The sequence below is a fragment of the Diabrotica virgifera genome, chromosome 1, assembly GCF_917563875.1.
Source record: "Diabrotica virgifera virgifera chromosome 1, PGI_DIABVI_V3a".
NCBI lineage: Eukaryota > Metazoa > Arthropoda > Insecta > Coleoptera > Chrysomelidae > Diabrotica > Diabrotica virgifera.
In genome coordinates, this window is record NC_065443.1 from 71,887,502 (window position 1) to 71,915,408 (window position 27,907).

At 32.8% G+C, this 27,907-nt stretch overlaps 1 protein-coding gene across 1 annotated transcript in view; it reads left to right on the plus strand.

Moving 5' to 3' along the window:
• The window catches only part of LOC114325931 (uncharacterized), a 424,930-nt gene that overhangs the window by 195,874 nt on the left and 201,149 nt on the right, over nucleotides 1-27,907 (plus strand). Inside the window, exons 7-10 of the mRNA XM_050660141.1 lie at nucleotides 3,921-4,175; nucleotides 10,581-10,783; nucleotides 17,037-17,394; nucleotides 21,110-21,344. Coding sequence (XP_050516098.1) covers nucleotides 3,921-4,175; nucleotides 10,581-10,783; nucleotides 17,037-17,394; nucleotides 21,110-21,344 — 1,051 coding nt within the window. The remainder of the gene's footprint in view (nucleotides 1-3,920; nucleotides 4,176-10,580; nucleotides 10,784-17,036; nucleotides 17,395-21,109; nucleotides 21,345-27,907) is intronic.

The window sequence follows — 27,907 nt, forward strand, 5'->3', positions numbered from 1 at the left end:
TTACCAATGAAGGTCTATAGGATTGTTTTCTGCAAAGTTGAAGGGTAAATCTTTCACATAAGACTTACTTAATTAAATTTGACCCCCTATTTATTTAAATAATTATAAGTACATAAAACTTTAAAAACAAATTTGCAAAAAATTATTTTTAGCGTTTTACATAAGCACTATAAAATATCTTATTACAGGAGCAATGTTATCAGTATAAACTAAAAAAAATTGGTCCAAAAATATTTAATATTTTTTGAGATATTGAACTTGTTTTTAAATGTTACTCTATTTTCAATTGCAAAAACGCGGTTGTTTCCAAAGAAATATTCACCTGTATTAAATATTATTATTTTTGTTTTTATGTATATTTTCGATAAATGTATTGATAAGTTCAAATTTCAATTAAATTCCCCCTAAAATGGTATTTGAAAATTATTCAAATTTGTTTACAATTTTTTTTTTTTAATAACGTCGCGGTGATTAAATATTTTGAAATGCCGTTTCGATAATTGGGTTCCTGGGAGTTTTTCACTAATTAACAAATTTTTTTGTCTTTTTTCCTCTTTTTTTTTTTTCTTGGAGTTATATTACTACGGGCCATTTTGGGGTTAAGTTTCATTAAGAAGAATGTCGAATCTCTAAGTTGTAGATTCTAGACCAAAAAATGTTAAGATTGGTCTAAAATCACTTAAATAACATGTGGCTACTTACTGAGTTACAGGGTGTTTTATTTAAAAATTTAAGAATTATTCTTACCAAGTACTTTCAAACTATTTGACGTATTCTTATCATACTTGGCAGAAAATGTGGGTATTATACAGTCTACTAAACTGTGATAAATTAAAGTTTCTAGCTACTACCAGAGGCGTACGACAGGGGATAGTTAATGGTTGACTCTTCCCAAATTCTATGCCACTGAGGGAATTACTCTTTTAGCGAAATTTTCGATTCTCCAATACTTTCTATGTAAATACTCTTTACTGGTAACGATAAAGTCATTAGTTTTCGAGATATTGGACGTTAAAAATGAAACGGCATAGTTATTTTGATTCATTCATTCATTCATTTTAAACTTCCAATATCTCTCAAACTGATGACTTTATCGATACCAATAAAGTTATTTACATACAAAGTATTGGAGAATCGAAAAACTTCGCTAAAATAGTAATTCACTCAGTGGCGTAGAATTTGGGAAGAGTAAATCATTCACTATTCCCTGTCGTACGCCTCTGTCACTAGCTAAAAACGTTTATTAATCACAATTTAGTAGGGTGTATAATAGCCACACTTTCTGCCAAGTATGATAAGGATACGTCAAATAGTTTTAAAATACTTGGTAACAATAGTTTTTAAATTTTTAAATAAAACACCCTGCAACTCAGTACGTGACCACATTTTATTTAAGAGATTTTAGTTAAATCTTAATATTTTTAGGTCTAGAATCTACAACTCAGAGATTCGACATTCTTAATAAAATTTAACCCTAAAAGGACCAGTAGTAATATAACTTCAAGAAAAAAAAGAATAAGAAGAAACGACAAAAAAATGGTGCTAATTAGTAAAAAATTCCCAGGAACCCAATTATCGAAACATCATTTCAAAATACTTAATCCCCGCGACGTTATTAAAAAAACAAATTATAAACAAATTTGAATAATTTTCAAATGCCATTTTAGGGGGGAGTTTAATTGAAATTTGAATTTGTCAATACATTTATCGAAAATAAATATAAAAATAAAAATAATAAGATTTTAAGCAGGTAAATATTTCTTTGGCAGCAACCGCGTTTTTGTACTGGAAAATATAGTAACATTTAATAAACAAATTCAATATCTCAAAATATATTAAATATTTTCCGACCAATTTTTCTTGCTTCATACTGGTAACATAGCGCAACTTAGTCTGTAAAATAATATATTTTATAGTGCTTATTTAAAACGATAAAGATAATTTTTTGCAAATTTGTTTTTAAAGTTTTATATACAATTATTTAAATAAATAAGGGGTCAAATTTAATTTAGTAAGTCTTATGTGAAATATTTACCCTTCAACTTTGTAGAAAAAAGTTCATATACCTTCATTAACAGGTTCACTCTCCAGGTTTTAGAGTGGAAATTGCTCATAAGTCCAGTTATGTTTTGTAAAAATTGATATCTTCTGACTATAAATAAATAAATAATGTTGGAATATATATAAATATGTAATTAAAAGATATTTGTTTTAAAGCATACCACATATGGACTGTGGACTTTATAGAACAAAAATGACCAAAAGTTGTCTCGTGAGTCCACAGACCATACTCGTATATGTGGTATGTGCGTACTTTCCTCGCTTCAGGTGAACAAACGATGAGTACAGGTCGAAATCCACGTCCAAAGCCTAATATGATATTGGAATACAATAATCTAAAAAAGGTATCGATCTTTCTGACGAATTGGTTAGCTACTATTCACTAATTCGCAAGACCTTGACCTGGTACAAAAAAGTTGCTGTCGATGTTCTTTTTGGAGTGGGGTCATAAATACAGTTTATTTGTTCAATAAATTGAAGCAGCAAAATAAATGTACAATATTGTAGGCCCGCATGAGTATTGTGAAAAATCTTTTGGGTATAAACGTTGTCCAGACACCTGCCATACCTACGCCGTCCACGTCAAAAGTACAGCATTTTCTTAAATCGCTGGATAGAAAAGATGGAAAAATTAATAGACGTAGGTGTTCCGGATGCTTTGATGAATTTCGTCAAAAAGAAAAAACATCAGCAGCTGCCACTAATAAAGCCAAAATATTTCATAAATATGCAACATCTGTACCAAACCGTATTGTCTACAATGTTTCCAAATGGTACATTGAACATGTAACTTTTTTTCGATACTTTTTCTGTTTCAATAAATATTTACTTTTTATTATATTGTATATTCTTTTATCTTACTTACATATCCATTATTTAGTTCGTTAAAAGTGAAAACGCAATAAAATATAGGTGTTTAGTTTCGATATTACGTTTATCGCAATTACGATAAAATTACATATTTTATCTCTTTGTCCCAGTACTATTTATAATATACGGGATATGTTCTGTCAAGTTCACGTCTAATAAAGGTCATTCTCCTCACGTCCACTTTTATAAACAACCTGAAAATTGTATCGACGAACAGACCACGTATGGTCTGTGAACTGGTAGTGCTTTTAGTCCACAGACCATATGACGTCTGTGGACAGTGAATCTGTTAATAAGTGAATTACCTCAGCAGTTAAAAAAGTATTTTTTTTGCAAAAATGACCCCTTTTTAATTATTTAGACAATGATCCCCTTGTATGATTTGGATACTTTCTTGAAAATATCTTTTGTACCCACCTAAACTTTGATATAAAATTTGTTTTAACCTGTACGAATTTACATTTTGACTTTTTTTAATTTTATTAGGCTAATAATCGTACTTGGCCATATACAAAATGTGGTGGATTCGACAATTATTCAAGATATCTCGATAAACACTGGCTTATCCAAAAAGTACTAAGAGGCAAAATAGTTTTAAAAACATTGTATTTAACTAATGGTGCCACAATAATAATTTAACTGTAACGTACACAAAAGTGTGGGGGGGTTTAAAAGTGAACAAAACCCTCATAAAATTTTTATGGGGTGCACAAATTTCACTTTAATTTTTTTTAAGATGCTGTTGCCATGAGAATGCCACATGTCCATGTTCAATAAAAAATCTCCTAAAAGTTTTCGATATATGAAAAAAATCGATTTTCATTTTGTAACTTCAAAGGGCTGTAACTTTTTTGTGTGCATTATCGTATATAGGTGAGTGAGGTTCAATCAACCTATTTTTGACCACAGAATCTGTGGTGTAATTTATGACCAATCTTTTCGGGACACCCTGTATAATACATCATTACAAAATAACGTATTCTTTTTAGGAGCAAATCAGGCAATAATTAATCCAAACGAAGACATCGGAAAAGCTTTATCTAATTTTAACGATTACTCAGCCCGAAAACTGTTCAAAGTAGACAAAGACACCACCCAGCTACTCACTGGTGAAGTTTTTGTTGGCGGTGAAGCTGGTATGGCAGTACCTGCGACTGTTTGTACTTCTAAGTCGGTGGGAATCAGCGTAGACATCAACACGTATGAACCGCATTTGCTAGCTGGAACAATGGCACATATGATAGGTGAGTTAAATCTTTTTAAACCTAACCTTAAAAATATTTTTAATGTAAGTTTCCACCGTCGCTATTATATCATATGAGTGGAAAGCAATAGGAACTAGCACAGCAAATAGTTTAAGGAACATACAGTTGAGTCCATGGTTCTTTACCCGTACGTTATCATTTAGAGCATACGAAATAAGTCGGAAATTTACTCCACACAACAGCAACTGAGAGAAAGTGGCTACTGCTACGATCACAAGTTATATTATAAATGACGTTATTAAAGAAATATAATGTACAATGTAGTTTTGCTTTAAAACTTTGATGCAAAATTACAACTACATTTGAAGTAGCTTTATAAATTATTTTAATATACAAAGAATAAGTTTTCAATCTAATAGTACACTCTCTGATTACACCTCCAAGGCTTCTACAATTTGCAAGCCATAACGGCTGCTGAGACTAAGGAAGATGAGGGAATTTTACCTGAGCAACATTTTTGGTGTTTTTTTATGTACTATTAGATTGAAAACTTAGTTTCTTGCTAGCAGTTGCCGCTAGGGCATCCCTGCCATTTCGTTCGTTGCAATTCGTGACTGCACGTCTGGGTTTGTCCTGTTTGGGTCAGAGAGAGCAGCATATCGCACCCTCAGTACAAGACTGAGGAATCATATGAGTGGAAAGCAATAGGAACTAGCTCAGCAAATAGTTTAAGGAACATACAGTTGAGTCCATGGTTCTTTACCGGTACGTTATCAATTAGAGCATACGTAATAAGTCGGAAATTTACTCCACACAACAGCAAGTGACAGAAAGTGGCTACTGCTACGATCACAAGTTATATTATAAATGACGTTATTAAAGAAATATAATGTACAATGTAGTTTTGCTTTAAAATTTTGATGCAAAATTACAACTACATTTGAAGTAGTTTTATAAATTATTTTAATATACAAAGACTAAGTTTTCAATCTAATAGTACACTCTCTGGTTACACCTCCGAGGCTTCTACAATTTGCAAGCCATAACGGATGCTGAGACTAAGGAAGATGAGGGAATTTTACCTGAGCAACATTTTTGGTGTTTTTTATGTACTATTAGATTGAAAACTTAGTCTCTTGCTAGCAGTTGCCGCTAGGGCATCCCTGCCATTTCGTTCGTTGCAATTCGTGACTGCACGTCTGGGTTTGTCCTGTTTGGGTCAGAGAGAGCAGCATATCGCACCCTCAGTGCAAGACTGCAGTAAGTCTAAATAAGTAAGTTTCGAGATAAAGACGATTTTGTTTATTTTCGTGCTAATATTGGTGAAATAAGACACAAGTTTTAAGAAAAATTAACATTTGATTATGATTTTGCATGCTTTTCAGCCTATATTACATTAACCAAAAATAGAAATTTAAATAAAATAATATTAATGCAAAAAAAATTAGGAATTTCAAAGTTACAACACTTTTGCACGGAAAAAATTGTTAATCACTACATATTTAGTATTAAAATTTCAAAGTTACAACAGTTTGGCACGGAGAAAATTGTAAAAAGTGTAGACACATTTACTTTTACAGTAAAACCTGTGTTACCGGCCACCTGCCAACATCGGCCACCTGTACTAACGGCAAGTTTAAAAATTCCCCAAACCAATTATGTATATCTAGACTACAAAAACTGGCAATACCGGCCACCTTTCTATATCGGCCAATAGTTCTTTCATTTTTAGTGGCCGTTGCTGACATGTTTTACCGTAGTTTTTGTCCTCTTCTCGTACATCATCTTGTGCCAAAATATTTTTATAAAAACTATGGTGGGCTTCTGGTATCATACCCGAATGGCATAAGTATACCAAATCTTTCTTTTTGGCCATTTGAATTTTTGGCTGTTCTTTGGCAAGTTTTCTGAGAATAGATATTTTTGACCTCTCAGTATTGTCAATACACAAGTTTTAAGATAACTGTTTTTCCTTTCATGAGAAAAAATACTTTTTGGTCGTAAATAATTAGTCTAAAATTTATGTGGTTTTAATCCAATCTAACAAATATATGGTCAAACGACATCGCACATATCTTATGGAAAATATGTAAATATAATATCACACAAAGGACATAAAATTTACATGAATAGATTGGTCTCGAAAATCTTTGTTTTTTGACTCAGCTGTTGATGGATTACGTAGACGCGCTGTATATTAAAATTAAACACCACAGATATAGATATTAAAATAACAAATATCTTACTTTTTTCATTGCTTGTTATTGCTTGTTATCGAATCCGTTGCAATGTTCCGTGCAAAACTGTTGTAAATCTATTACATTATAGTTACAACAGTTTTGCACGGAACTTATGTTCAAAAACGCAAAATAGTTAAACTGTTGTTGTAATATTTAGCCCATTAAGCATTTGAAAGTTACTAAAGTTTTACAGGGGATAGATATGCATGTTTACAATCGAATTCTATGATTACTTCATTTTCATAAAATTTTGAGTTACTGCAGTCTTGCACTGAGGGTGCGATATGTGCCTCCTGATGGGAGACTTATAAGTTTCGAAACCGGTAGAGGTGCTTGCAGCACTCTCTGATTAAACTACAGCTCTCTGATTGTAGAATATGACGCGGCTGTAGTTTCGTGTTGCAACGAAATTGAAAATGGCTATTCATTTTTTTTATTTTAATATCATTAGTGATTAATAAGAAAAAGAGTCAATAAAGAGCAAATAAAATTCGTCCTTTTTATCGTTTGTTCCACTTTTGCGGAAACTTGAACAAGACCATTCTTTAACTGTGGGAATAAGGTTAACTTTGTATGTAAAATAATGGCAAAATAAAATACACTTCCAAAAAATTTCAAACTCCAAATTAGTTATGAAAACAGTTGTTTGTGTAATATAAATAACTTCTAAATGCAAAACAAGACAAAAACAGCAGAACATGTTCGTTCCACTCCTGTTTTCGTTTTGTTACCCATCCATTTATGTCTTCTACATTGCATGATCTTCTTATTATGTTTTCGCTTCTCTCCCTATCCAACAGACTTTTCCCTGATATTCGTCGGAGTATTTTCATCTCTGTTGTTTCTACTAGTCGTCTCGTTTTAAATGTGTCAGGTATTGTCTCCTTCGTGTATGTCAATATAGGTATAATTACTGCTTTATAGATTCTTGCTTTTGTGTTTTGTCTTAGGTGTTTGTTCTTCCAGATTGTGTCATTAAGACATCCCGCCGCTTTACTTGCTTTTAAGTTTGTTGTCGTACTTCCTCTTCAACGTCTCCATATGGTTTTTTCTGCTGATATTATCATATTGTATTTCTTGGCTGTTGTATTGAAGATGTGTGTTAATCTTTGGAGATCGTCTTCTGTCTTGGCGATTAATGTAGTGTCGTCTGCATAGCATAATATTTGGATTTCTTTGTTCCCCATTCTAAAAGATACATGTGGATGAATAACGTCGAATTATTCACAAGAGTTGTTTCATTTAGCTCCGGGTAATTACTTATTCTCTTTAATAATTTATAACATCACGATTCCAAATGTAGCGCTATAAAAACAAGTACCTAAAATGCATTGTATACATAGAATTAATAATGTTGAATTCGAATTTAATTGAAAGCAGCAAAATATTTCTACTTTATAAAGGAATTTACTCAAATGCCATAACTTTGTAACCGTTTATTTCTCCGCTGTTATTTCTTTGTTAATTAGGTACACCACAGCAGTGCTTTGTAGTCTATACACAAAATTCCTAGTTCCAACAATCGTTCAGAGATGTCATTAAAGTGGTTACCGGGTTATAAAAGGTCGCGGAAAGGAACAAACCTTTTAAGGTTCGCTTTGTGTTTTCTTTATATAGAAAATCAAACATAACAAACTGTTTTCATCTTTCATTTTTGTTATATAATGCCATTGTATTTGAGAGAACCTGTATGTTCTTTTATAATGTAGAATTTCTGTAGTATAGATAGTCCATTCACTCACGGTAAAATATTGCAAAACCTCTAAATTTTAAAGAACCTCTTGGATTGACATGTTTGACATACACATAACTAACACATCAAAGAAAAAAAGCGATAGTGGGCCGATGTGTGCTTTTGCCTTGAGGTTGAGGCCTCACCCCGTCTCAAGGGTGAAAAAAAGACGTTCAAAATTAGTCTGGAAATAGATAAACTGGTTAATTCTGAGCAACTTTTGTTTTATAGTGTTTATAGCGTTCACTAAGTTAATACTTTTCGAGTTATTTGCGAGTGAATATGTTCATTTTTCAACAAAAAAAAAATACGTTTTAAGACAGTTTTTCGCAAATAACTCAAAAATTAGGTGTTATATCAAAAAAATATTCTTATCAAAAATATAGCCTACAAAAAAGTGAAAAAAATGGTTTCCGTATACGGTCTCTAGACCCAACAGAGTTGTAGTTAAAGAAAAATAGGTTGGTATTCGTCAAAATTCAAATCAAATATTTCAACATAAAATAACCAAAAATGAAGCAATTCGTGAGAAAAACTTTTTTAAAGTGTTTAAAATCACTTTATTTTTGATTTATCAAAACGTTTGCCATATCGAAAGTAAGCAAGTTACGCTCAAAATAAACTATTTCTCTTTTTTTGGTATAAAAAATCGTGAAAATCGCCCCCTAAGTAGCATCACAAATGAAATTATTCGTTACTGCTTTACTTTACTCGTGTATGTATTGTTTTTATGATCTATAAGTTTCATAGATTCAAAGTGCTTATTTTTGAAAGGGCTGTAGTTTAAAGGGCTTGAACGAGTCACTAATCACAAGTGTATGCAAATTTTTAACAGCCATATCTTAACCAATTTATGTCGTACAGAGAAACAAAACATTCAAAATATTCAGAAAAGTAAAACCTACATTTTTTTATTCTTTGAGATTTTTGGTATCACTCATAATTTTCAAGATATTTTGAAAAAAGCATTTCTTTTCAAAATTAAAAATTTACTTTAAAACCAATTTTTTTTCAAAAATAAGATTTTTGAACCGATGAAGCTTACAGATCGTATAACAATGCATAGTTAAAACAAATTGTGAACCGGCAACGATTAATTTCATTTGAGATGCTAATTAGCGATTTTCCCGATTTTTTTTTTTTTTTTTTGAAGGCGGTCAACTTAATTTTGAGCCTAACTTGCTAACTTTTGACTCTAGAAACTTTTTTATAAAAAAACAATAAAGCTTTTTTAAAGACTTTAAAAAGTTGTCATATGTTTTCTCCAAAAAAGGCTTCATTTTTTGGTTACTTCACGTTTAAATATTCGATTTAGAATTTGACAAAGATGAACCTAACTTTCATTAGTACCGTGAGTGGCCGGCTTTAAAAAATATTTCTCAATATATTCTGACCGAATATGTTAACTATGTCAACCAAAATCAACTCAATGACCTGTGTCAAGTCAGTAACTGCTATTCGCGGTGTGCAAGTACTTGGAAGGGAGTTGAGAAACGATCGTGCGCGAATAGCGGAGAAATATTGCAACTTTCTTAAATAATTCATATTGTCAATTGAAATTGTAAAATAGACGTACATTTCATATCTACTGTCATTGAAGCAGAAAAATTATATGTTTCTCCACAATATTGGTATGATATGCAATTATTATATAAAGGTAAATTTAATTAATTGTATTTTGCTTGCAGTACTGCCTTTTAATAACTAATTTTATTTACTACATACAATTGTTTACATTTTAATAACATCACCTAAATCTTATTTTTTCTTCTTATTATTTTTTTGGACTATGGCATTGACAATTATCCAGTAACCAGGACTAATATAATTGGCCAATATTATTAAAAGTGCGAATAAAGTTGCAGAGCGTAGAAATATGAGTCGCTTTGCCGAACTTGCACTGTCCCAATACTGTATAAATAAAATAGAAAGACAGGTTTTGCTTTATTTTTAATTAACCCTCGTAAGGCGGTGCTTAGATTCTTACATAAACAATGGTGCGGGGTGCATTTGCACCCCATCTGTATATCCATTTTTTTATATGTGAACGTCGGGGAAATTGATTTGAAAGATAATAATTAGGACTTGTTTATTATATTATGAAACATAATTTTACAAAAAATGTACTCATTTCTTCTTAAAAAAATTATTATCGTTGCAAGACAAACACATGAAATTTTTCACAGAATTAGCAACACAAAGTTTTTACACACAATACAGTTATGCCGGGACTTTCGATCTTTTTTCTCTAACATAAGTAACACCGACCTAACATAAAATAATTATTAAAAAAGATAGGTGAGAAAAGCGAGGCCTAGGGTGCAGCTGCACCCCGCATCGCCTTACGAGGGTTAAAAAGATATGAAATAAAACAATATTAAGACAACAATATATTTATTAATTACTGATTAAATTTTAATTAGATATTGTTGAAATATATCAATTATTTCTCATTTGAATTATCTGTTACAGGACATAACATCGGAATGGGCCACGACGATGGTAGGGAGGAATGTTCGTGCAGAGATTGGCACGGCTGTATAATGGCGCAAGCCATCGTTGGTCAGGACAACGTCCAACCGTACAAATTTTCAGAATGCAGCAAAGAAGACTATATTGATAGGTTAAGGACTGGAAACGGAATATGCCTTTTAAATAAACCAAACGAGCTTGCGGTAAATAAAGTAATCCCTAACTGTATTAATTATTTTATTATTTCGTTCTATTATTATTTTAATGCAGTCTTGTTCAATAGTTTTCAGTTTGGTATCCAGCAAAAATGTTTCACTAGGGTTTGATACGGTACAGCGGGACGCGTAACAGGCTCCGTTTCCCACACTTTTCTATCTGTCCTGTTTTACGTCATGTCCCGCAGCTATTTTTGCTGTCCCATCCCGCGCAGGTGCCTATCGTCCTGTTTCGCAAAACTAACTTCAATTATATTTTCTAAATAAATAAATATTTTAAGCATTTATCATTAAGGAGGTCGGCACAAAATTTCGGCTCAATGCTGTTTAAAAATGCATTAATTTTTTTCGAATCCTGAGAAAACTGATAAGCATTTTTTTTTAATTTAAATGCAGAATCGAAGAAGATTACATTATTACCGAGGGCCGAATGTTCTTGAAAACGTCTATAATGTCTATTTTAATAAGTTGCAGGGGTGAACAAAAAGAGAAAATTGAGTGTGATATTTAATTTCAAATATCTCATTCTTTGTTTATTCTAAGGGACTTTCGACCCTAGGTAATAATGTAATCTTTCATTATGCGTTTAAATTTCTTAAAAATACTTATTCATTTTCTTCGGTGCCGAAATTTTGCTCCTACGCCCTTAAAATGGTTATAAGTATAGAAGATAGAAATAGTTATCGAAAGTAATCATATTAGTGTTCCAAACAATGTAAAAAATATTTTGTTTAACTTACCTTAAACCTTAAAGAATCGACTTTGCCCAATGATGATCTTTTAACAATGCACAAATCACCAAAAGAAGGAACAAGTTCCTATTATATTTTAATACTCACGATACAAAAAATTGCAACAAAACAAATAAAAATGAAATCTGATATAAATATCATTTCACCCCACCCAAGTAGGTCACATAAAAGGCAGAGTAGTTATTTTTGTGAGATTACGATTAAAATAGAAAGGCTTCACAAAAACACATCTTTATTTATTAAGAAACCTTCTTTATTTATTTTTATTTATCACGTTTACGGTTAGACTCAAAGGTATATTCACCTGGTGGTATCACCGTAAATTCGAGAGGCGGTTTGTTAGGATGACTTAAAACAAAATAATTTTTTGCATACATAATTATTGGCGTGCATCGCAATAAATCAAAAAAATCGTCCAAATAATTTTAAAATTTTCTGTTATTCTAAATATATTATGATATTAATATTATTCGTTTCGTCAATACGAATTATTAAAATAGAAAACCTTTTGATTTCTACAAATATTTTTAACAACTCATTCCCATAATAATTAAGTGTAGTTTTTGCGGCACATACAAGAAGTCCCGCGAGACAAAGCGTCAGTCCCATCCCGAGTCCTGTTCCGCAGCAAAAATCGCTGACCCGTGTCCCGTCCCGTACCGAGGGACAAAACGATAGACAAAGTGCGGGATGGGACGTCCCGCGTGCATCCCTATTTTTCACGTAAATGGATATAAAGTGAGCACATAAAGGTTAGAATAAATTAATTTTTTCGTGAATGGGCCATTTTGGAAAAAAATGCTAAAAGAAGGTCGATTTTTATATTTAAATTATGATTTTTTAGCATATATATTATACTAGTAACGTAATCCATCTGGGTGTGATGACGTAATATATGATTTTTTTTTAATGACAAGAGAGGTCGTGTGAAAAGTTTTCGTGTGAAAGGAGTTTGAAAGTTTATTCAATTCTCTATTCAATAATATAAACATTAACATAATTTAAAATACAAATATATACTATTTTTATTCAGTTGCAATGCGAAGGCAAAACTGTCTTATTTTTCACTTAGAACAAAGAGCTCAAACCAGCACTCTAAATCGACTATTTACGACTCTATTTGGAGTCATCGGCGTAGGTTTGCTGCTCACTGCCCCAAGTGACGAAGCTCCGAGAGCTTATCCCCGCATTGCAACTGACGTTTATGGAATAGGTGTCTAGCGACATCTGGCAACTAAAAGTCAAAGTTTTCAACCTAATAGAAATATTAAAAATATTCCTAAAAGATATTTAATTGAAAACTTATTGGACCATTTTCCTGGTAACACCCCCATGGCTTCTAAAAATTGCAAGCCAGATGGATGCTGAAGCGAAGAAGACAAGAGGGAATTCAAAAATTTCAATTCACGACCCCGTCTGTTCAGCTGGTAAATCCCCACGAAAAATGGACCTAGTTACTCAAAGGAGCAAAACTAATATAAAATAAAATAAAATAAAAATATATTTGCATTAGTATTTTTATATGAGTAAATTTATATTAGTTTTACTCCTTTGAGTAACTAGGTCATTTTCCGCTGGAATTTACCAGCTGAACAAACCGGGTCGTGATTTGTAAGTTTTTGAATTCCCACTTCCCATTTCTTCTTCGCTGCAGCATCCATCTGGCTTGCAATTTTTAGAAGCCATGGAGGTGTTACCAGGAAAATGGTCCAATAAGTTTTCAATTGAATATCTTTTAGGAATATTTTTAATATTTTTCATTATTATTAATATTTCTATTAGGTTGAAAACTTTGACTTCCAGTTGCCAGATGTCGCTAGACACCTACTCCATAAACGCCTGCAATGCGAGGATAAGCTCTTGGAGCTTCGTCACTTGAGGCAGAGAGCAGCAAACCTACGCCTCTCTGATGATGACTCCAAATAGAGTCGAAAATCGTCGATTTAGAGTACTGGTTTGCGCTCTCTGTTCTAAGTGAAAAATAAGACAGTTTTGCCTTAGTATTGCAACTGAATAAGAATGGTATACATTTTTATTTTATTTTATATTAGTTTTACTCCTTTGAGTAACTAGGTCCATTTTCCATTGGAATTTACCAGCTGAACAGACGGGTCGTGAATTGTAAGTTTTTGAATTCCCTCTTGTCTTCTTCGCTTCAGCATCCATCTGGCTTGCAATTTTTAGAAGCCATGGGGGTGTTACCAGAAAAATGGTCCAATAAGTTTTCAATTAAATATCTTTTAGGAATATTTTTAATATTTTTCAATATTTTTAATATTCCTGTTAGGTTGAAATCTTTGACTTTCAGTTGCCAGATGTCGCTAGACACCTACTCCATAAACGTTTGCAATGCGGGGATAAGCTCTTGGAGCTTCGTCACTTGAGGCAGAGAGCAGCAAACCAACGCCTCTCTGATGATGACTCCAAATAGAGTCGAAAATCGTCGATTTAGAGTACTGGTTTGCGCTCTCTGTTCTAAGTGAAAAATAAGACAGTTTTGCCTTCGCATTGCAACTGAATAAAAATGGTATACATTTTTATTTTATTTTTATTAGTTTTACGCCTTTGAGTAACTAGGTCCATTTTCCGTTGAAATTTACCAGCTGAACAGACGAAGTCATGAATTGTAAGTTTTTGAATTCCCTCTTGTCTTCTTCGCTTCAGCATCCATCTGGCTTGCAATTTTTAGAAGCCATGGAGGTGTTACCAGGAAAATAACTTTTCAAGTTAATATCTTTTAGGAATATTTTTAATATTTTTCAATATTTTTAATATTTCTATGAGGTTGAAAACTTTAACATGAATATAATTATTTACACAGGGTGTTCAAAAAAATGCTTTAAATAAATTAATTGAGACAAAAGGAATAATTTTTGTCTTTTATTTAATTCAAAATACATTTTACTGCAGTCAAAAACAGAAAAAAATGTTTATCTGACAAATAAATATTGTTTTTCGCTTAATTTCTCCCACCTGAATCTTGTGAGTTTAAACATTTAATTTAGGCGAAAAGCCATGTTTATTTGTGAAGTAAACATTTTTCCCTGTGTTCTAACAGCAGTAAAATGTATGTTGAATCAAATATAGGCTACTGATTATGTACTTTAGAAAGGAACTACAACGTTAACGGGGTTTTATTATTTCATATAGTCAACGGACCTCTACATATGAAAAAACCGTGGACTGCTACCACTTAAAGTGGTGCGTTTTTGAGAAAGGAGTGAATTAGTTCCTAGGCACAGGGCGAATTAGAGTGAGTTCTATGCACGTTTGGTACAAACACGTCTACAGGAAAATTATTCCAGGTTAAATTTACTATCGAAATATCACATCTTAAAGTTCAAAATATTTTTTTTTACAAAAATATATTCAAAAGAAAAGCAAGAAAAAACACGAAAGATAGCAATTTTGTTCCTTGCCCCAAAACTTTTTTCCACGGGAATACAGGTATATGCATTGCTTCACAGAAAAAATACTTCCATACTTCCTCTTTAAAATGACCTTTAATAGAAGTCTCTATAGTTTACAATTTCCAAAATATGATTTTTCAAAGTTCGCCACTCACAGCGATTTTAGGCCATTTTCCTTTTTACTTCGCAAACATTGTTCTGTAACTTTTTTTTACGCAGCTCTAGGTATATCCAATGCTAATCCATTTAATAGGAAGAATAGTCAATTACCTTTGAAATGGTATATTATAGAAGTCTATATGACCATTTTTAAGCAAGATATGGTTTTTCGAAGGTTTATACTTTTAATGATTTTTGATATATTTTACGATTATTTTTAAATTTCTCATTATAGCTTTTTTATTGTATATTTAGGTATATACATTGATCAATAAAAAAGAAAGCTTATTTTCTTTACCTTAAAATGGTGTATTGTAAACAATTCTAGGACAATTTTTAAACAAGATATGCTTTTTCCAAATGTGACATATTATATACTAATACATGCAATAGGTCCCACTAAGTTGGAACCATAAGGAAAACTTTTTTATTGCATAGTTTATGCAAACTGCATAGTTTATGCAAACTGCATAGTCTAAAACCTAAGATGCAACCATCAGGTATAACATTTTATCAATAGTGTACGAGGTATGTTAAAAAATATGAATTTCGCTCAAGAGTAAAGCACCTTTATATTTCACAATATCGAAAAGTGTTATTAAGAAAAGTTATTTGGAATTAAAAATTATGTTATAATATGCAATTATATTCTTCTAACTGAAAAAAAAAATTAAAAATTTTAAAATTTTTCTCATACTACGGATACCTTTGGATATCTTACGGATATATTGTTTAAAAATAGTCCTAGTGTTTTTTGCAATACACCATTTAAAAGTAAAGAAAATAAGCTTTTTTATTCCACAATGTATATACTTAAATTTACAATAAAAGGAAGTCATAATGAGAAATTTAAAAACTAATTATAAAAAATATCAAAAATCATTAAAAGTATAAAACCTTGAAAAAGAATAACTTGCTTAAAAATAGTCGTACAGCCTTATGCAATAAACCATTTTAAAGGTAATTGACTTCTCTCTTTCTACTAAATCTACCATTGTATATACCTAGAAATGTGTAGAAAAAAATTACAGAACAATGTTTGCGAAATCATGGGGAAAATGGGTCAAAAATGCTGTGAGCGGCGAATTTTAAAAAATTCTATTTTGGAAACTGTGAAGCCAAGAGACTTATACCGAACGTCATTTTAAAGAGGAAGGATGAAAGTTCATTTGTGCTGAAGCAATGCTTATACCTATATCCTTGTGGAAAAAGTTATGGGGCAAAACCAAAATTGCTCTCTTTCGTGTTTTTTTCTTGCTTTTCTTTTGAATATATTTTTGTAAAAAAAATACTTTTGAATTTAAAATGTGATATTTCGCTAGTAAATTTAACCTGGAACAATTTTCCTGTAGACGTGTTTGTACCAAAAGTGAATAGAACTCATCCTAATTCACCCTGTGTCTAGGGACTAATTCACCCTTTTCTCAAAAATGGTAGCACTCTGCGGTTTTTTCAAACTTAGGGGTCCATTTACCATATGAGATAATAAAATCCTGTTAACGTTGTAGTTCCTTTTAGCTCTCTTATTTTGATCATAATCAATAGCCTAATAATTCACAAACATTCTTCTCTTTGTTTCAATTAATTTAATTAAAAAAACTTTTTTAGACATCCTGTATAAATAATGACGTCAATGTTTATACTACTGAATAGAGAATTGAAAAACCTTTCAAATAAGCTGTCACACGACCCCTATTCTCGTTTAAAGAAATCATAGATTACGACATCACGCCCAGATTGATGACGTTCCTAGTATACTATATATGCCAAAAAAACATAATGTAAAAATAAATATCGACTTGTTCTGGGATGTATTTCCAAAATCGCCCATTCACGAAAAAATGAATGTATTCCAACTTTTACGTGCTCACTGTATAAAACAAATAAAATATTAGGTATATTGTTAATTAATGTTTTCAGGATCGCCGAACTTGCGGTAACAACATAGTAGAAGACGGAGAAGAATGCGACTGCGGAAGCATCGAAAACTGCCACAAAAACAATCCTTGTTGTGATCCAATCACTTGTAAACTGACCAAAGAGGCGCAATGTGCCGATGGTGTCTGCTGTGAAGACTGTCAATTAAAAGAAAGGGGTATGGTGTGTCGAGAAGCTACGAACGAATGCGACTTACCCGAGCAATGTACTGGCTTATCGGGGGAATGTCCAGTAGATATGTATAAGAAGAATGGGAGTCCTTGCGAAAGTAATACGGGTCAATGTTTCAATGGGTTGTGTCCAACTTTAAGTGTGCAATGCGAGCATATATGGGGATTAGGTAAGTTTATTTACATAATTCAATAAAAGATATGATCCTGAAAAGAATTCTCTTAATAGTGTGTATAGCAAATACTCAGTTCTATGATAGTAAAGGAGGTGTAAAGATCCATTTAGTTAGCATTGGGCACAATTTTAGACGGTTTGCAACGTTACCAGATAACTTCGTAATTCTTGAAATAGTTGTTTGTTGAATTTGCTATAATAAGAGGTGAAACATTTTGAAACGAGTAAGCGATGGACTACCACAGCTAATTGAAATAATTTTCGAAAATATTACATCAATCATCTAAGATAGCCATCGTTGCACCCTTAGCTTAGCTCAGTCACTCAGGTGTGTGTTCGTCTTGTCCTAATCTTAGAAATGAACTCTGAAAATTTAGAATGGAAGAAAACAAAACAGTATTTTTAACTAATCATGTTTATTGTTCATAAAGATATAATAAAAATATGACTTAATAAATTGCATTAACAAATATCAAATTCTTGCCAAAAACTAACAATTCTGGATTATACTTATGGCTTTTGGTAGCTGATGGTAACTTCTTAACGTCGAATGGTACTGCTGTGGTCTTCTCTTGACCTGGGCAGATGTTGTGGCCCTAGGTCAGTGTAGCGAAAGATGTTGAGTGTTGCTACAGATGGTGGTTGTTGCTGTCTGGATGTTGATCCTACTGTCTTGGCCTTAACGTGTCCATCACCGGTGACGAAGGCAGGTGGCTCCCGAAGGAAGAAAAGGTTGATCTCTTTTCAAAAAACTGTAACAATAAAACACATACCAAAAATCAAGAAGTTAATATCCAATGTGTGCCGTCTGCCATTCTAATCGTTAGAAAAAGCAGCAGATGACAAGAATAAATTAAATGAAATTTAGATGAGGAGAATAGTTAAAATTTGATTACTAAACGTCATAATATATGTAAATTAAAAAGATATTTAAAACTAAAATATCAGAACACATGTTCTGACATTGGGGTTAGGTTAGATATAAAAAAACGTTAGAAAGACTCTTAGATAGAGAAATGTAATTAATATGATAAGAATAAGAATTTATCCCAAGAAAATGAAAGTCTGGAAATAGATAGGGCCTTGTGGGCCCATATGTTTAAATAGATTTATTTTCCCTTCCATTTTGATTTTGTGTCAGCGAGTAGGGATAAAGTGTCACTTTCATGACAATGCGACGTAGGCAGTGGCGGGCATGTTCCGTATTGAAAAACAGATACTTACAGAGTAAGAATGTATGGGGTACGTTCAGTATGTTCAGTTGATGATTTAAATTAAAAGGGATTTATTAAATAGAACATGATAAAAGAGGATAATAAAAGAGGAAAATCAAAGAGGGCGCCAACGAGTTTTTAACGAAGAAAACTGGTAAAACAAATAGAAGAAAATTATTACTAATGAAATATTAAAGAAAATAAAGTAAAATAAATATTTAAAAATAAAATATCAAAGATGTGACGTTTGTAACGTTATATTTTTTTTATTAAAATGAATAACGTAGATAGGTACCGTGAAAATTTGGATTCTGAGTCCACAAGCTCGTAAAATCATATAGATACTCTCTTTTAAAATTTACGCAATATGAAGTAAAAGTAAATGAACTTCTCATTGAGTTATCCAAAGTACAAGAACGAGTAGCTGCTTTGACAGGTAAATTAATTGTATATTTATATTAAAACATGTACATTATTGTTTTGCAGACTTAAAATCAGATCTAAAACGAGGTGGTGTTATATAAAGATATGAAATATTCGAATACAAGGAAGAAGTTTACATAATATTGAATATTCATAGGTGTCAGTTTAACCAGCGTCAAAATATCGCTAAAGACGGTCGAGAGGTTGAAAATTCAAAATCCCTTAGATTATCCGTACCTAATAAACGGCAAAACAAAAGTACTTAAAAATACAGAGAGATGTATGTGATCAAGTTATATTACGGAGACAAATATAAATGATTTTCATATTAGCGAACAAGTTCCCACAAATAAAAAAATTATTAGAAATTCTTCAAACTTGGGTTTCTCTGGAAAGAACAGTCGACAATAAAAAAAATGTTTAAAGAGAAACATGAAATTAGAAATTTAAGGCTGAAATACCTGAGGAATATTAAGGAACATAGAGAAACAAATAAAAGAGTGTTTACTGACCAGACTTATTTATTAATTAATCATATTTCAAAAATCGATTAGGCAACACTGCATCAGCGACCCTCTCTCTTGTTTTCTTGTTCACGGTTTTAGATAAATGTGTTGTACTGTATAAACTTCTATAATTGTTTTTATACATGAACACAACTCGAATATCAGAATTTGAGAGCATGTGGTTTCTTTTTTCCTTCGAGTTTTTAATTAGCTTGTTTTTTCGTCAATAGCGTGTTTATTGCTACATGTTTTTCATGGGTAGCGTATTGGGCCCGGTCCTATATCTCCTTTATACATGTGATCTACCAGAATTCGATAACTACTGTTTAGCTACCTTTGCTGACGACACCGCCATATTAGCAGTAGGTAAAGATAACGTAGAAACAGCCAATAAACTACAAAATGCGATAAGCAAATTCCAAAAATGGACTAAGACGTGGAAGGTTACATTGAATGAAAGCAAATCATTACATGTTGATTTCACTAATAAAAAAATTCTGTACGCACCAATAAAAATTAGTGGACAAGTCATTCCGTATGCCAACACAGCCAAATACCTGGGCTTAACCCTAGACACGAAGCTTCGCTGGAAAGCCAATGTAAAGAAAAAGAAGGAAGAATTAAATATTAAATATACAAAATTGTACTGGCTACTGGGAAGATACTCAGGGTTGTCAACGTATAACAAAATGCTAATCTACAAACAAGTTATAAAACCAGTATGGACGTATGGTATCCAACTGTGGGGATGTATAAAAAAGACAAACTTGAAAATAATACAAACTTTTCAAAACAAAGTATTAAGGGGCATAGTTAACGCACCCTGGTACATCCGTAATGACGATATCCACAAGGATCTACGAATGGAGCCCGTCGACAAAGAAATCCGAAAACACGCAGAAAGTCATGAAAAAAGACTTCTTCTCCACGAAAATATTGAGGCCATCCAGCTCCTGGACAACTCAAACCAGAAAAGAAGACTGAAGAGGACCAAACCTCACGAGTTGGTGTAGTGTGCGACAAAGCTAATAGCGGAGCATTGCGCGACTAGTGTGTAGTGTAGTGCGTGATAAAGTGAAAAGCAGCGCTTTGTGTGATAGTGCGCAATCAAAAAGTGCGCCAGTAATAATAAAGACAACTAAGAAGACATCAAAGGGTGACTCTTAGATATTAAGTAGTTAGTAAGATAGGATAGATCAAAAGTTACTCATTGGTCAAAGACCAGATTGTAGCACTTAGCAAATAAAAAAAAATGTTTTTCATTATCTGTATATCTCTGTTATCTGGTAGTTTATGGTTCTTCCTTTCTCCTTTTTTGGCCTCTATTTCTATCATGCAAGTCGATATTCTATTTTGCGTGAATATTATTTTTTGTAAGCAAAATGAAGCATCATCTAAGCGTGATTCGACTTTCACAAAAAAAAACAATTGAAATCACCAATTTCCATTTTTTCTTTCAATCTTGCTCATTCGTTGGGTTTCCAAACCTACTGTACCTAACGCAATTTGATATCAAATATCTAAATGATTCTGCTTGTAATCGTTATCTAATAAATATTTTTTTCAGGTGGAATTGAAGCGGACTCACAGTGCTTTGAACAATTCAATTCAAAGGGATCAATCAATGGCCATTGCGGAAGTGACAGTAATGGCAGATTTGTTAAGTGTTCGTTAGATAACGTGAAATGCGGCTCGTTACAATGTCAGTTGGGAAACAGATATCCAGTAGTAGAAGGATTGGACCAACCGCAAGATCACTCTAGGACTATCATATCTATCAAAGGTCATGAATACGAATGCAAGTAAGTAGTTAAAGATTTTTTTAGTGAATGTTGTGATGGTAAAACATAGTGTGTTGTAATAATTGCATGGCTTTTTGCTACATCCGTTTTATAAAACGAAGATAACATTGTGGAAAAATACGTTCCCTTACTATTTTATTTTATCTTCCTTATTATTAGAAAACGTGTCTTAAATTTAATCAGGAAATTATTTTATATATTTTTAAGGCCGTTAATACTTAACAGAAAAATTAAATGTAATCCAGTTACTAGCAGGGTCACATATATATTTCTTAAAACCATTATTAAACAAATTAAAGAAAAACTTAGGTTCCCCAAAAATATCGACATCGATGGAACTCAAATAGAAGAGGTTGCTTCGTATAAGTATATAGGTACAGTAATTTTTGAGTCGCAAATATTTATTAGTGCATATAAGGACTATTAGAAATTGATGGAAAGTGAGGTAGAAAAAAACCGAGCAGTAATATGAAAATACTGTATTGTATGGCAGAGGACTTTAAAGAAAAAAGTTTAAGTAAAGAAGATACGGTGGACAGAAATGAGTAACGAAGGATGGTAAGGAACAAAGACTCCTGAAAAGTTAAAATCTGATGAAGAAAAAGAAGAAGATTGAGATGGAGAGTGGATTTAAATAACCGAGTAAATTAACTATGCTGTAGTTATATGGAAAAAGGTACTAAATATATTGTTTTATGTCTAAAACTATTAGTTTATATGTACTAATAAGTGTTAAACACCTTGCTATATTTTATTATGACTGTAAGTACGGTATGCTGCAAAATAAATATTGCTGAAATTCGTATACCTCCAATTTGTATATGTCAGGCGCCGACACATACTGAGCGGTTTCCGAAGGTTGTTATAACGTATGTGAATGTCGTGATAATGTTAGGTGCTCCAGAATGATTATCAGTTTTGCAGAAAAAATTTTTATGGTGTAGTACTATTTTCGATCATACGGAAAATCAACAATGGTTTCAGCAGGACGGGACAACCTGTCATACTGCCAGGGAGTCTATTCGAATACTGCGCGTAGACGAAGCAACGAAGCACTAAAAAGCCCAAAACCTAGGAATTTTGTGCAGTAAGATGAATCACCATGGAACCTTTTGCATTCGATTAGAGAGAGTGTCAGGCAACTTTGTGAACTAAATTGATCTAGGGCAAAAATTTATGTGCATAAGAAAATGCATTTTAAAAGTGCATCTCGAAGAGGTGAAAATGAAAAATTTAGAACTTGGGAAATATTGACGGAAATGAGTTGAATTTTTATACTCGGGGGTTTTGGGGATAGCTGAGCACGAATTTCATATCGGCGATGGTCTCCAAGATACCTGGTGCCCACGGTGGAACTCGTCGCCTAGAGTTTTACGTTATAATCATTAAGAATCAGTCGATATCCATTTCGAATTGGGAAAACCATTAATCTGGGGGTTTTGGGGGTCGCTTAGTACGAGTTTCATGTTGGCGATGGTCTCTAAGTTACCTGGTGCCCAGAGTGAAACTCGTCGCCTGGAGTTTTATGTTGTAACCATTCAAAACCAGTCAATAACCGTTACTCGGGGGTTTTTGGGGTCTCTGAGTACGAATTTCATGTCAGCGATGGTCTCAAAAGTACCTGGTGCCTAGGGTGGAACTCGTCGCCTGCAGTTTTATGTTATATTCATTCAAAATAAATCAATATCCATTACTTCGGTGTTTTGGGTGTCGCTAAATATATTTTTCATTAATAATTTTTCTTAAAACACTTTTATATTATGTATATCCTAAAAAATTACCTACTTAAAAATTATTTTAAAATTTTCTCGCTTTTAAAGCAGTTGTCGTTAAATTTTGACACTAATGACATTTATGAAATTTTGACATAATTGGCATTTCAAGGGTAATTAAGTTATATCAGCGATTTTTTTCTGTTTTCTGCGGTAATATTTTAATTTTTAGATTTCCAGTCTGCCTTTATATAAAAAAAACAGTGGTTTTTAGAACTCTTTAGCGACGTATTAGTATAATATAATGTTGATGGATTACCGTCGAAGGCCGATATGATCAACCAAAAAAGAAGATATATATGGTGATTTTTCTATTGACTTTCTTGGGTGTGAATCTGTCTTTTTATTTTACTGCTCCTGGTTTAAAAACAAAGCATAGTATATATGTGAATACCTCCAAGCTACACTTTTATGTAGTTCTGTTCTTTTAAACATTTTTAATTAATTATAAAAAAATATCTAAAAAGTGATACCCTATTTAAAGCAAAGTAAGTTTTTAATGTTCGTGTTTTGAAAAAGTCATATACTTTATACAGAATAAATAATTATATTATAATATCAAGCCGTTTAAGATTGATATTAAAGGAATTTTCATTATCTACAGTCTACAGCTGCGCTGTTTTATAATTTTGGTTTTCGAAATTGAGGAAGAGAGAAATTTGTGTAACTTCAAGTAGGTAAATATATTTTTTTATTTTATTTTACTTTTTTATTAATTTTTTCATTATATTATACAAATAAATTGATTATGAATACGTGCACTAACATTTAATTTAACACGTACTTTTTAGGTTATTGTATACCTACCTTGAAGACCATCGCCAACATGAAATTGGTGTCCAGCGACCCCTAAAACATTCATAGTAATGGTTATTGACTGATTTTTTATTATTATACCATAAAACTCCAGGTGACGAGTTCCACCCTGGGCACCAGGTACCTTGGAGACCATCACCGTCATGAATTTCATGTTTAGCGACCCCCAAAACTCCCCGAGTAATGGTTTTAAATGATTTGTAATAATTATAACATAAAACACCGGACGACGAGTTCTACTTTGGGCACCAGGTACCTTGGAGACCATCGAACACATGAAATTATTGTTCAGCGACCCACAAAATCCTCAAAGTAATGGTTATTGACTGATTTTGAATGAATATAACATAAAACTCCAGGCGATGAGTTCCACCCTGGGCACCAGGTACACAGGAGGCCATCACCGTCATGAAATTCGTGCTCAGCGACCCCCAAAACTCCCCGCGTAATGGTTTTAAATGATTTGGAATAATTATAACATAATACTCCAGACGACGAGCTCCACCCTGGGCACCAGGTATCTTGGAGACCATCGACCACATGAAACTCTTGTTCAGCGACCCCCAAAACCCTCAGAGTAATGGTTATTTACTGATTTTGAATGATTGTAACATAAAACTCCAGGCGACGAGTTCCACCGTGGGCACCAGGTACCTTGGAGACCATCGCCGATATGAAATTCGTGCTCAGCGATCCCCAAAACCCCCCGATTATAAACATTTAACTCATTTCCATCAATATTGCCAGAGTTCTAAATTTTTCATTTTCACCTCTTCGAGATGCACTTTTAAAATGCATTTTCTTATGCACAAAAATTTTTGCCTTAGATGAATTTAGTTCACAAAGTTGCCTGACACTCTCTCTAATCGAATGCAAAAAGTTGTATGACGATTCATCTTACTGCACAAAAGTCCTGGATTTAATGCTTAGTTGCTTCGTCTAGCGGTAATTTTGTGAGTTGCCATCTAACAGCACCAGATGCGTAAATAGGGGGAATGCTGAAGGAGTCCAACAGATCCACCGTCTGCCATTTCGAAATTGCGGACTAGATTTAAAGATTTTTTGTGTCAGAAGCAGTGGCCGATCTATAAATTTGTCTTGGGAGGGAAAATTTGACTTAGGGGAACTTTCAATGAAAAACCAACCAAAAGACATTAACAAGATAAACTCAGATCGCGTAAAAGATATTATTAATAATAATTTATAGGCATTAAGTTCGCTTAATTTTCCTAACTAGTGTGTTTATTGGGTTGAATTTTCCTTTCTGTTTTCGGTTTCATGTCAGCTAATATATTTTTATGTTGGACAATTTTTTTCTTTAATTTTGGACCGTGTTAGGAGGGGAAATTTCCTCATTTTCTCTCCCCGTAGATCTGCCAGTGGCCAAAGGGCATCTTTAACGAGGAGGATTTGTTGGGAGATCGTGCATGAATGGTAGCACCTGAGGTTGCTTTCTTAATAAGTATACTCGGCACAACGTCTAGAAATTATTTAGCTGTATTACGAAAATAGGCGTTCAACGAGGAATGTGTTTCGGGCGCTTAGAGCAAAAAAGTGTTTTCCGATGAGGCCCATTTTTGGCTTAATGAGGACGTGAATAAACAAATAGCCCGTATTTGGGTTGATGAGCAACCCAAGGAGGTTCAAGAGTTGCCAATACACTTAGAAAAACACAATGTTTGGTGTGGTTTATGGGCCAGTGTCATCGTCGGGCCATGTCATGGACCGGCCAGAATGTTACTGTGAATGGGGACCATTATCGCGTCATGATAACGGACTATTTGGTACCAGAAATTGAAGTTCGTAGTTTAAGTGACATTTGGTTCTAAAAATATGGCGCCAACTACCATACATTCCGTGAAAGCATGGCTTTACTGAGAAAACGGTTCGGTCAGCAATTTATTTCACGCTTAGGAGGGGAAATTTCCTCATTTTCTCTCCCCGTAGATCCGCCACTGGCCAAAGGGCATCTTTAACGAGGAGGATTTGTTGGGAGATCGTGCATGAATGGTAGCACCTGAGGTTGCTTTCTTAATAAGTATACTCGGCACAACGTCTAGAAATTATTTAGCTGTATTACGAAAATAGGCGTTCAATGAGGAATGTGTTTCGGGCGCTTAGAGCAAAAAAGTGTTTTCCGATGAGGCCCATTTTTGGCTTAATGAGGACGTGAATAAACAAATAGCCCGTATTTGGGTTGATGAGCAACCCAAGGAGGTTCAAGAGTTACCAATACACTCAGAAAAAATCAATGTTTGGTGTGGTTTATGGGCCGGTGTCATCGTCGGGCCATGTCATGGACCGGCCAGAATGTTACTGTGAATGGAGACCATTATCGCACCATCATAACGGACTATTTGGTACCAGAAATTGAAGTTTGTAGTTTAAGTGACATTTGGTTCTAAAAATATGGCGCCAACTGCCATAGATCCGGGGAAAGCATGGCTTTACTGAGAAAACGGTTCAGTCAGCAATTTATTTCACGCTTCGGACCAGTGACTTGGCCGCCTATATCCTGTGGCATCACACGTCTAGTCGTTTCCCTCTGGGGCTACCTTAAATCCAAAGTCTACATAAATAGACCGGCTACGATTGAAGCTTTGAAGGCCAGTATTACTCGAACCACTGGTCAAACACCAATCGAAAAGCTCGAATGCGTCATCGAGAGTTGGACCTTTAGAATGGGCCGTCTTAACCGCAGTCATGGTCAACATTTGAAACAAATTATCTTTAATAAGTAATTGTAAAAATGTTTCATTTTTATGACATTACAAATTATCAAATAAAATTCATTTTTTTCATTGTTTTTTCTTTTTTAAAAAAGTACCTCTAAATGAAGCACCCCTTAGATATACAGCGTGTCTACTTAAGTTGGAAACATATGGGAAACTTTTTTGTTATTCATTTTACGAAAAAAAGTTATTCTTTACAAAAAGTTCGGCATGCTCTAAAATCTAAAATTCAATCATCAGATATCAAATTTTGTCAATATTATACGAGGTATGTCAAAAAATATGAACTTCGTTCAAGAGTAAAGTGCCCTTATTTCTCTCAATATCGAAAATTCTTATTATGAAAAGTTGTTTGGAAATAAAAACTAGATCAAATATGAAATTACATGCTTCTAATTGGAAAAAATATTTTCCAAATTTTTCTCAAATTTATTGATACTAACCTCGTTTTTATTTATTTCACATACGATAACTCTTTTATTATTATTCTTACGAGAAAAAGGTATTCTTTATAAAAAGCTCTGTATGTCCTAAGACCGAAGATGCAACCATCAGATATCACATTTTATTAATTTTATACGAGGTGTGTCAAAAAATATGAATTTCACTCAAGAGTAAAGTACCTTTATTTTTCACAATATTGAAAACGGTTATTAAAAAAGTTGTTTAGAATTAAAAACTATGTTTCAATATGCAATTACGGCCTTCTAATTGAAATATTGTGAAATATAAAGGTACTATAAATAATCTTGAGCGAATTTCATATTTTTTGACACACCTCGTATAAAATTAATAAAAGTTGATATATCATGGCTGTGTCTTAGATTGTAGACCATGCAAAGCTTTTTATGAAGAATAACTTTTTTTCGTAAAGTGAATAATAAACGAGTTATCATATTTGTAATAATTAAAACCGATGTTGGGTATTTATAAATTTGAGAAAAAAATTTTTTTTCAGTTAGAAGCATGTAATTGCATATTTGATCTTAGTTTTTAATTCCAAACAACTTTTTATCATAAGAATTTTCGATATTGAGAGAAATAAAGGCACTTTACCCTTGACCGAAATTAATACTTTTTGACATACCTCGTATAATATTGAGAAAATTTAATATCTGAGATAGAATCTTAGGTTTTGGGGCATGCAGAACTTTTTATAAGGAATAACTTTTTTCGTAAAATTAATAATAAAAAAGTTTCCCATATGTTTCCAACTTAAGTAGACACGCTGTATAAATAATCA